The sequence below is a fragment of the Lepus europaeus genome, chromosome 8 (genome assembly GCF_033115175.1).
Source record: "Lepus europaeus isolate LE1 chromosome 8, mLepTim1.pri, whole genome shotgun sequence".
Lineage (NCBI taxonomy): Eukaryota > Metazoa > Chordata > Mammalia > Lagomorpha > Leporidae > Lepus > Lepus europaeus.
Window position 1 is genome coordinate 123,043,791 of NC_084834.1, and position 11,564 is coordinate 123,055,354.

General features: G+C 55.8%; 1 protein-coding gene across 2 annotated transcripts in view; it reads left to right on the plus strand.

Annotated features, from left to right (window-relative positions):
- The window catches only part of USP46 (ubiquitin specific peptidase 46), a 67,627-nt gene extending 57,552 nt beyond the window's left edge, over positions 1 to 10,075 (plus strand). The window contains exons 7-9 of one of the 2 annotated variants that reach the window (XM_062198838.1): positions 1,398 to 1,595; positions 6,094 to 6,172; positions 6,931 to 10,075. In XM_062198838.1, the coding sequence (XP_062054822.1) occupies positions 1,398 to 1,595; positions 6,094 to 6,172; positions 6,931 to 7,032 (379 nt within the window). In that variant the 3' untranslated portion in view covers positions 7,033 to 10,075. Of the gene's footprint in view, positions 1 to 1,397; positions 1,596 to 6,093; positions 6,173 to 6,285; positions 6,497 to 6,930 lie in introns of those variants that run through there. The other variant, XM_062198839.1, reaches the window with a different exon arrangement.
- The last annotated feature ends 1,489 nt before the right edge of the window (positions 10,076 to 11,564 follow it).

The following is an 11,564-nucleotide window of genomic DNA, read 5'->3' on the forward strand; positions in this document are numbered from 1 at the left end:
CGCCTTCCCCAGCCCTGCACCTGGACCTGTGTACTTTGCCTTGTCGCATCAGTCGCCTTGGTCATGGAGCAGTAGGTGGCCTTTGTTAGTGGACAGGGGAGGGTGCTTCCAGTCCCTGTCCTGACTTCCTAGGGGAGGGTGTCCAAGCTTTCCATTTGCACGTGTTTGGGAACTGCTGCACGGAACAGAAGAGAACCGGGCGTTTCCGGTGCTGCAGGAGTGCTCAGGGCGTCGTTATCTGCTGAGCCTCCGGGACTCAGTCGGCTGCACAAACCTCCAAGGGTTGACAGCACCAGCGTGCCGTTGAGCTGGGCCAGGCAGCCCCAAGAGAACCCCTGCGTGTTAAAAACGAGAAAGCTGAGAGCCAGAGAAGGGGCTTGACTTTCCCAGGGTGGGAGGAGTGGGACGAGCATGGTGTTCGATGCCAAGGACCGCCTCCCGCCAGCTTCAGTCTGTCATCCCGTCCGCGCCCTGCCACCTGGGCTCCTTCCTCTCTGCCATTCACTAACTTACTGCATTTTTTATTTGTTTATTTGAGAGGCAGAGGGAGACAGACAGACAGACATGGAGAGGCCTGCCACCTGCCAGGTCACTCCTCAAATGCCTACTGCAGCTGGGGCTGGGCTGGGACCAAAGCCAGGAGCTGGGTGTCCCGTGTGATTGGCAGGGACTCGATTGTTTGAGCCTTCGTCACTGCTTTTCCGGGTCTGCGTTAGCAGGAAGCTGGGGACTGAATCCAGGTGCCCCGATGTGGGACGCGCCTGACCCAGGGTCTCCCCACCAGGCCAGACGCCGCGCTCCTGACTGCTTCCTGCCTTCCTCTCAGTTACTGTCGGGCTGTGCCGTCCGTCGGCTTCCTGTCTGGGCAGCGGAGAGCAACTGTGCATCGTACTCTTAGTGTACCACTGTGGCCTGGCTCCCGTGGCCGGGCCCTCTCTCCCTCTCACACTCACATGCACACGCACACACCTACACTCTCACACATACGCACACTCACACACGGACACACTCACACATACTCATACACACAACACACTGACACACACACACGTACACATACAGTCACATACATACACGCACACTCACATGCACACACACATACACACAGTCACACTCATACACACACTGACACTCATACACTGACACACATGCACACTCACATGCACACTCATACACAGTCACACACACATACATACACACTCTCACACAGTGTCTTGCTTTACTCTCGCCGGCAGTGCTGTGGTTGGCCCAGGAGCTGTGAGAAGTGCACTCTGCGGAATGAGCCGCCTCTCTCCCTGGGAGCTCGGGGTATTTGCACGCCCTTGTGCAGGAGACGCGTCTTCTGTTCCCCTCACTGCCTCTAGGAGCCCCTGACTTCCTGTTTTGTGGTTTCTCAGGATGCGCGTCAAAAAGCTGCCCATGATCCTGGCGCTGCACCTGAAGCGGTTCAAGTACATGGAGCAGCTGCACAGGTACACCAAGCTCTCCTACCGCGTCGTCTTCCCCCTGGAACTGCGGCTCTTCAACACGTCCAGCGACGCCGTGAACCTGGACCGCATGTATGACCTGGTGGCCGTGGTCGTTCACTGTGGCAGGTACACCCAGCTGCACCCTCCCTGGGCTGTGGCACTCAGTACCTCGTACTCGAGAGGCAGGGAGAGCTCCCATCTCAGGCCAGGGCTCCAGCATGGGCCGCAGGGACCCAGCTCCTTGAAGCATCGGTGCAGCCTCCCAGCATCTGCATTAGCAGGACACTGGCTGGAGTCTGGGGCCAGGGCGGGGAGTCGAACCCAGAGACTCCGATGTGGGAGGCAGACATCTTAACAGCCAGAGCACATACTCACTTCCCCACACTCTTACTGGTTACCTTAGGCATACCTGGAAAACTTACCAAATGGGTAGCGTTACAGGAAGGTTTATCTACAGTAAGGTTTACCATAGGGAAGTAGTTCAGTAAGCCTCCATCGGATGGAAATGATCCTGATGAGTTTGGAGTACTATGGAGAAATGAACGCTCATGGTTGGAGTCTAGATTTTTTTTTTTTTTTAAATTTATTTGACAGAGTTATAGACAGAAAGATCTTCCTTCTGTTGGTTCATTCCCCAAATGGCCAATATGGCCGGCGCTGTGCCAATCTGAAGCCAGGAGCCAGGAACTTCCTCCTGGTCTCCCATGTGGGTGCAGGGGCCCAAGCACTTGGGCCGTCCTCCACTGCCTTCCCAGGCCACAGCAGAGAGCTGGCCTGGAAGAGAAGCAGCTGGGACTAGGACCCTGTGCCCATATGGGATGCCGGCGCCACAGGCGGAGGATTAACCAAGTGAGCCATGGCGTCGGCCCCTGGAGTCTAGATTTTTAAGAGCTAAGTTGTTCGTATGGTATGATCTAGAGTGTTTTAAGATACATGAATAAAGACTGGAAGCAGGGACCAGCGCTGTGGTGGCAGCGGGTTAACTCCCCATCCTTATGGATGCCGGTTTGAGTCCCAGCTGCTCCACTTCTGATCCAGATCCCTGCTAATGCACCTGGAAAAGTGCAAGATGGCCCAAGTGCTTGGGCCCCTGCTTCCTTGTGGGAGACCTGGAAGAGGCTCTGGGCTCCTGACTTCAGCCTGGTCCAGCCTCGGCTAATGCAGTCATTTGGGGAGAGAACCAGCAATGGAAGACCTCTCTCTCTCTCTCCTTTTCCTCCTCTCTCTATAACGCAGCCTTTCAAATAATAATAATATAATAACCGGAAGCAATAGATTAATAATATGGCATTTTGAATGATTACAATATCTTAAACAATTAAGATTTTCAGTTCTTTCTCAAAATTCTATAATCAGTATTTAATCATGAAAAGAATAGGAGAGGCTGGCACTGTGGCACTGTGGGTTAAAGCCCTGGCCTGAAGTGTCGGCATCCTATATGGGCACCGGTTCTAGTCCCGGCTGCTCCACTTCTGATCCAGCTCTCTGCTATGGCCCGGGAGTGCAGTGGAGGATGGTCCAAGTCCTTGGGCCCCTGCACCCACGTGGGAGACCTGAAAGAAGCTCCTGGCTCCTGGCTTCAGATCAGCGCAGCTCTGGCTGTTGCAGCCAATTGGCGTAGTGAACCAGCGGAGGGAAGATCTGTCTGCTGTCTGTCTGTCTCTCTCTCTCTCTCTCTGCCTTTCCTCTCACTGTGTAACTCTGACTTTCAAATAAAATAAATAAATCCTAAAAAAAAAGAATAAGAGAGCAAACCTCTAGATGTGGAGAAGCAGCATGTTCTGAGCAAAATTTATGTTTTAAGTTTTATTTATTTGTAAGGCAGAGGAACAGAGAGAGAGACACACACAGAGAGATCGTTCACGTGGTGGTTCAGTCCCCAAAAGCCTGCAAGAACTGGGGCTTGGGCAGGCGGAAGCCAGGAGCCCAGAACTCTGTCCAGGGCTCCCACGTGGGCAGCAGGGGCCCAAACACCCGGGCCATCTTGTGCTGCTTTCCCAGGCGCATTAGCGGGGCGCGGGATTGGACGTGAAGCAGCTGGGACTGGGACCGGTGCTGCATCAAAAGTGGCGGCTTACCCTGCTGGCTACAAAACCCAGCCCTGAGCAAATTCAAAATTCTGAAATAAATTAAAATTAAATAAAATAAAATAAACTAAATAGTGAGAATTGTATTCTGGTATCCTTCGCCCAGCTGGGAAGGGTTGTGTTCTGCCTGCCCTTGGTTGTGCTCAGGGCATGTGTAGAACAAGTTCTTCCCGCTGTGTGCCTGGATGGGGGTGTTGGGGGTGGAGTGGGGGCGCCATCACCAGGAGAAGCCAGGAAGGGGAGTCTGACCCCTTGTTTCCCCGCTGCTGGGCTGCAGAGCCTCAGAGCCGGTCCACGTGTGCCTCTTGGCTTGGCCTTTTCTTGGTTCTCGACTGTTAGGTATTGGTCAGTTCTCAGCCAGCTGTGTCCTAGCGGCCGTCCTGGGGGGATGCAGGAGTCTGGCTGCCAGCACCGGATGCCGCCCTTCTCTGGGCAGGGTTGGAGGAGGTCCTGGGGTGCCGGGACCTGGGTGTGTGGTGGTGGCTGTGTGGACAGGCCAGGCGTGCTGGGGGCTGGGTGGTGGCCACAGAAGCACTCAGGTGCCCAGGGCACATGAAGACCTCCATGTCTCCCATACCTGGGAGGACAGGTGAGGGCCAGGGGAGGTTGGGTTCTGGAATCGTCCGACTTCTGGAATGGTCACAAGGGCCAGGAAGCCCTGGCGGGCAGCACAGTGTGAGTCAGTACCAAGTCACGCATCCTGCTAGGATTCCTTCCTTCCTTCCTCCCTCCCCTCCTTCCTTCCTTCCTTCCTTCCTCCCTTCCTTCCTTCCTTCCTTCCTTCCTTCCTTCCTTCCTTCCTTCCTTCCTTCCTTCCTTTCTTCCTCCCTCCCCTCCCCTCCCCTCCCCTCCCCTCCCCTCCCCTCCCCTCCCCTCCCCTCCCCTCCCCTCCCCTCCCCTCCCCACTTTCCCCAAGATTTATTTATTTATTTGAGAGGCAGAGAGGGAAAGTGATCTTCCATCCTCTGGTTCACTTCCTAAATAGCTCCAATGGCTGGGTCTGGGCCAGGCCGGAGCCAGGACCCAGAGACTGCATCCGGGTCTCCCACATGGGTGGCAGGGCCCAAGCACTTGGGTCATCTCCAGTGCTTTCCCAGGTGCGTTAGCAGGGAGCTGGATTGCAATTGGAGCCGCCAGGACTGGAGCCCACCCTCTGCCATGGGGTACAGGTGTAGGAAGCAGGGGCTTAACTCGCTGCGCCACAGCCCAGCCCCCACCGGGATGCTCTGAACTCCTGCTGGAGAGGTGGGTGGTGTGGATCGCTCCCAGGTGCCTGGGCTCCGTGCCAGCGATGAGGAACACACAGCATGGGGCCCTGCCCTCGGGAAGCTGGGTCGGCGTTGAACCAGTGGAGTTTGGGAGCAGAGCGGAGTAGCCCGGGCTGGAGGAAGGCCGGAGCGGATCCCTGACCTCTTCCGTGTGTGAAGGGGTCAGGTGGGGGCGGGACTTGTCCTCAGCAGCGCCGTCCCAGGTAGCAGCTCTGGGTTCAGCATTACAGCCCCCTCAGCTGTGCAGGTCCACACAGCTCCCTCCATCTGTTGTCCCGTCTGCTGTTGGCGCAGCCTGTACCTTTATGTCAGTGCCTGCGGCTTGTTAACGACTTGTGAGCTCCTGAAATCCCACCTTCCCTGCCCACGGGCTGCACAGCCTCTCTGGTCCTCCCCCCTCCACTGCCCCCAGCTCACTTGGCCTCCTTGCTGTTCCCTGTTCTGGAAACTTCTGTCTTGAGCCATGTGGCCCGTGTCCCCCCAACCCCCCGTCCCTATCTTCTGGAAAATTTCCTGCTGCTCGAGCCCCACGTTGTCAGCAGGGCTGCATGCCGCCTCACGTGAGATGCTGCCGCCCCCGTCGCCCTGGCCCTGTGTGCTCCTCTTCGGGGCACTTGCCAGCACTTGAACTTGTCCCTGCCTGTACTTTGTGCCTGTCCACCCCCCGCCCCAGGCGTCCTGGGCTGGCGTCCGGAGTAGCTTAGGAGCTCGGGGAGCTTGTGAGGCTCACGGTTCTGGAGGTTGGAAGTCCAGGATCCAGAGGCCACGTCTGGTGGGAGCCCTCTTGGTGTGCCTTCGCGGTGAGAGGCAGCACACGCGTCACACACGCGTGAGAGTGGGACGCGGGGCTGGGCGCACTTCTAGCAAGCCCGCTCTCGCCAGAAGGAGGCGGCAGAGCCACCTCCACACGCCGCTGCCCTGGGGATTCAGTTCCCAGCCTGCGCACCTGTGGGACACGTTCGCACCGTGGCACCGAGGCCTGGGGCGTGGGGTCATCTGTTCACCACTTCTTTCTCTGACAGCCAGAGTAGGGCCCCGCACGTAGTAGGTATGTGGTCATTGTTAAGTTTTGCTGAATCAGATGCTCTGTTTTCCCACTGGACTTTGCCAGCTGGGCCCGGAGCCTGAGTGCCCTTCCCCGTGCTGTGGGCCTGGACAGGAGCTCCACCCAGTTCCTTACCCCCACGGTGGCAGCCCCGCCCCGGAGCTGAGCGGAGCTCGGTAGGTCTGCGCTCCCGTGGTGACCTCTCGTTGTTCCTTCTTTTCCAGCGGTCCTAATCGTGGCCATTACATCACCATCGTGAAGAGTCACGGCTTCTGGCTCCTGTTTGATGACGACATCGTGGAGGTCGGTGTGCGTGGGGGGCGGGTCTGCCTGGACGCCTTCTAACACGGTCCCGTTGGCCCCTTGCCCGAGTGCTCCCCTCAAAACCTAATTGTGCCCCTCTCCATTCTCCATAGGGATGGAGGAGGTTCGGGAACAGTGCCTATCTTTAAAACACTGTGCATGGTTTCCAAACAGCTCTTTGACCACTGTAAACTTCCCCTTTTTCCATTTCCCACGGACTCTTTGAAGTTCCCTTGCTTGGAAGTCCTGTTCTCTCTGGTGATTCTCTGGTGCAGGAAGACGTCACAGTCCTGTTAAAATTCCTTTACTACAATGGAATTCAGAATTTTCTCATATCGGTTATTGTTTAAAATATGTTTTTTTCCAATCGGTTGGACTTGGAGATGTCTGTATTATACCAAAGCATTCCGTATATTGCTTTTGTTGTCAAGGAATGCGAGCTGGAGTGAATTCTGTGGGCAGCGACGGGGTCTGCTTTAACCTGTGAGGGTAGCAGTTTTAGCAGAGTGAAGTTAAAGGAAACAGGATGAGGCACTCTGCTGACCAGAGATAATTAGGACCGTTCCCAAGACCTCTGTTCTGCCTGTACTTGGCCGTGGGCAGGTGCAAGTGTGGCTGCCCCCAGCGCCCCAGCACCTCCGCCACGTCTGCGGGATGGTTCACTCGCCCTTGACGTGTCTGATGTTAGCAGTGTTTCCTCCTGTTGCTGCGGGGCTCGTGTTAAGTGCATGTCTGGTTTTGTTTCTCCTTTATTGCAGAAAATAGACGCCCAAGCTATTGAAGAATTCTATGGCCTGACGTCAGATATATCAAAGAATTCAGAGTCTGGATATATTTTATTCTATCAGTCACGAGAATAACTGAAGGGGCCGTGGGAGCAAGGCAGCGGGGGCAGCCCGCCGGCCCTGGGACCTGGACCCCGGCTGACCGTCCTCCGCCGCCGCGGCCGCCCAGGGCTCGCTCCGAGTCTCACGGCCTGGCCACGTTGGCCTCTGCCCCTTTGTTCTTCTCCACGCAGCACTCCTCTTGGTTTAGTTTTAGTGTGAAGCCGAGTTCACGGCGGTCAGGTGGCTGTCACATTTCTTTGGATAGCAGTTGCTGAATTTCGCGCGGGGTGAGTGTCGTGCCACGTGTTCCGTCTGGCGGAGTCGGGGCGCCGCTTCCTGCGGATGTTGCAGTCTGTTTCGGGGGATTTGCTGGAGTTCCTCGCTGGCCCCCGGGGCCCCCTTCCAGTGCATTCCAGAAACGTGTCCCTGGAAACAGTGCTGCCTGCGCTCGGCTCCCCGACAGCAGGGCCGCGGACTTGGGTGGAGGTGTGCGTTGTAAGACCGTCGCTCTCTGTGCGAGGGAAGGCGCTAAGCAGCGGGTGACCCACGGGGGGCGTGGGGAAGAGCAAGGCCTCTTGGGGTAGGGAGGTGCTGCCCACGTTGGAATTCCAAGGCCGGGGAGTGGGAGCCCAGGGCAGGCAAAGCCAGGAGGGCGTTTTTGCGCACAGTCAGTAGTTTCTTTCCTCTCCTTTCTACCAAACGCGAGCTGGAGGACGGTGGCCCCACTTTTCCTCCGTGAGGCCCCGTGAGCTGGAGCTCCGCGGTGTCTGGCCCCTGGCAAGCTCCGTGGGACGTCTTTGCCGTCCTGCTGATGGCGCAGGGCGGAGGCAGTGTGTGGTGCAGCTCAGCTCAGCCGGTCACAGCCCTCGCCGCGCACTGCAGCTCCTCTGGGTGATGGGGGAGTGCCAGGGCCGACGGGCACCCTGGCTGCAGGCCATCCTGGAGCTGGCGAGGTGGGAAGGTGGCCGAGGAGGGGTCCCCAGGCTGGGGGATGAAGGCACCCAGGGGCGGTTTCTGGCCCGGACTCCCCGAAGGCGTGAGAAGACCCTCATCTCACCGCGGTTCCTTTTCCTTTTTTCACTTTTGTTACATATGTATTTATTTGAGCATCTGAGTACTGGTACCTTTAATTCAGAGGGCCCGTTTGGCGTGGAGCTGATTTTTGGTTTGCCGCGCACCCCACGAGCCGTGGCTTCCTTGGGGAGGTCGGCTGGCTTCCACGTGCGGGGCCGTACTGTGAACGCACTGTTCCCCGACACGCGCGCGAACGGACGTGCAGACTTGGGTGGAATGTGAACTCGAGAGGGAGATGTCCGTGGCCGTTCTGCAACCCCGAAGAGGATGATAGCACTTTACCCAGATGAAAACTGGATTTCTTATTTTTGAAATATCTTGAACTGTTGATTTCTCAGAACTTAAATACGCATGCCGACACTTCATTGGTTCCTACTTGAACTGAAGCGTTTCGCTTTTCACTGGAGAAGACAAAACAGGGTGAGCTTCACGTTTCTGTCTCATGCAAGTGGGCAGAAACGTCCTGGGCCTTGTGCAGAGGCAGGCTCAGACTCATGGGTATTTTTGTCTCGTTTTCCCTCCATGAAACACGCGCAGTAATCGCTTACCTGGGAGGTGAATCTTTAATCTCTGGAGAGGCACTTTCCTGCAGGGGACCGCGATGTCTGCTGTCACCAACCCAGATGTTACAAAGCGTAGGAAAGCCATGGCTGAGCGCTGATAGATCTGGAACTGATTCATCACAGAAGCTATTAAAATTATCTTTGCAACAACTCTCGAAGCTAATGTATTAGATGTCTGTGTTTGGTTGGAAGCCTGTGAATGGTATTTACATGCTAAGTCACAGGTTCAGTACAGCTTTTGGGGGGGGGGCACACGTGAAGAATTTTTGCAGTGACTTAAGGGATTCTTTCAATAGAAAGAGTCGGTTAAAATTCCGTGTTCTTGGGTAGATCCTGGGAAGAGTAAAGCGGTTGTGTGAGGTTGGACAAGGCCAGAACACATTTCTCCACCCTCAGCTTTTTAACACCCGAGCTGTGTGGCAGCTCCACGCCCTTCTTCCTCAGCAAACACTGGGCAGCTACCTTCCCCTCCCGGACATCGCTCTCCATGGAGGGGACAGCACACAAACACGGGGCTGGTTTTCATTCCTTACTGCTAGTGCAGAGCGGGGGACGGCGGGCAGATGGCCACTCCGGGCCACCAGAAAGCACAAAGGCTCAGCTGCAGGCTGCAGGAGTGCAGAGCTGCGGCTGCCGGGTGTTCTACAAGACAAGACATTTCTGCTTGATTGGTTGCTTACTGCGTTAGCCCCTAGGTTACGGTACAGTATGCTGGAGTGTCATTCCCCCAAGAGCGAATCTCAGCCCAGCGCCCCCCCACGGCCGGGCCACTCCCTCCGTGAGTTTTCCACTCCCAGGCTGTAAGCAGTGGACGGGTTTGAAGGGAGCAAAGGACCGACCTGCAGGCTGTCCGCCCGGGTAGGAAGCCAGGCCTGCTGTGGGGTGGATTTAAGGGAAATGGGGAGAATGGAGGAGACCGCAGCGGCCCCTCTGCATTTCTTCCGTGGCCAGGCCTGCCAGCGGACTGTGTTTTGGCGGAGCGAAGGGCTTCTTTGAGCAGAGCTTTGTCGCAGGCGGACGTGATCTGTAAACGCTGCCTCTGGTCAGCCTCGTCTCTTCATGTGTGTTACGGTGTTGTGCGCTAGATGTTTTGCCCTTGTTTGCTATTCAGTGGTCAAGGCGTTTGTCAGCACTGTTGGGAGGGACTCATGCAGACGGCATGGGTCTGGAAAGTTCTCGCCTGCTTCTCTGCCTGATTAAATTTCTCTCTCCTAGCATCACATTAATTTATTTTTGGCTTCCATTTCTGTATAAAAAATAGTTACTGTATTTGTGCAGCATTTATTTGGTTTTGTTGCTAAAAAATGTAGTTTTTATTTAAGATAATCCGTACCCTTTTTTTTTTTAATGTAACCAATTCAAGCACTTTAAGCAATAATGTCAATCTTGTGAAATTTCAATCAGTTGAACACCCTGCCTCTAAAATTGTTTGCAAAAAAATAAAAAAAAATAAAAAATAAAGTCAGAATTCTCTTCCTGGAGAATCATACCGGGGTCCTGCCGTGCGCGTGGACTTGAACTCCTGTTGATGAGGTAGGGGCCGGTGCCCAGGTCGGTATCACCCCAAACTTGATTCAAAGCGTTGGGAACACGAACATTCGGGCACTGGAACATACACAAGTGTGCTGACTGCCAGTGTTGATAAAGTCAGTGTTGCAGAGAACTCGTCATCTTTTAAGTGGAAACGATGAATAGAATTAACGCAGAAACTGGTCTCTGGGGAATAACACGATGGCGAGTGTGGGGGCGGGGGGCGGGGGGGAATCTGGGGGTGGTGAGTAGACATTGTGATGGATTCCGTCCGTCCCTGAGCCTACATGTGGGTATTCTTGCCAGTTAAGGAACAGAAGACCCATTTGCCAGGTAAGAAAGGGGCGTCCAGCCCTGGGCCTCTGGTTTCTGATCGGAGGACGGTGGGCCCTGCTCTGGACGCTTGAGGCTGTGTCTGGGGTGTGGGGACCCCTGACTCAGAATCCCTAGCTGGGTGCCCAGTACTCCCTCCCCACAGGGGCAGAGCACAGGGCTGTGGTCTCCGAGTGAACCCTGCTGCTCTCACCATGAGCGCTGCTCTCCCTGGCCGTCCTATGGACAGCAGATGTCAGCCGAGTATGAGCCTGCGCCCCGCTGTGGGACTGAAAGCCCGCAGACCAGGAGCAGTGCGAGTCTCCCAGCCCCTGGCCCTGTCTTGCACGGTGCAGTTGAACCTGACCGAGCTGTTGGAAAGTCCTCCCCGACTGACACGAGGGCCACAGACTGAGGAGATGTGTTTTGCTCTCTTGGGCCTCATTTTCTCCATCTGTTAAATGGGTTTCCAGGACAGGCCTGTCACCGCCAAGGCTGCCCATGTGACACGATTTCTGGGGAAGGAGATACGTTCTTTGTCCCTGTACTCTTCCCTCCCTTCATCAATGCTTACGATGGCTCGGGCAGGGGACGAAGCCCTTGTCCCCGTTGTCTTATATTGCATTGCCCTGAGATACAGGGGCTTACTAAGCAGTTTCTATATTTTTGGTTCTGGGCGTGGTGCTAAAAACAAACCACTCTGCTTTTCTCGGCGATGCTTCAGGTGGAGGGGTTTCTAAGCTGATGTTCAGCACCTGCCGTGCACTGGGCGTTGACCCAAGGGGGGGGGGGTGAGAGGAGGAAGAGGCTTGGTGTGCATAAGTGAACTGGCTGTTGAGCCTTGGATCCTGTCCTCAACTCCCTCATTATCTGTGTGCACATTCCACATTCCCCCAAATGCACACACCTTCGGGCCCCAAGCAGGCAGGTGCAGGCCCCGGACCTGTGCTCTGGGGTGAACCCGGCTCTCTCCTTTGCCCCTTGGAGCCCCAGTTTCTTGCCTGCCTGCTTGTGGGGTGGCCTCCTGCCTTTCACCTCCTTCTGGGGATGACTCGATTTCGATAACGAAGTGTAAATGTGTTGGTG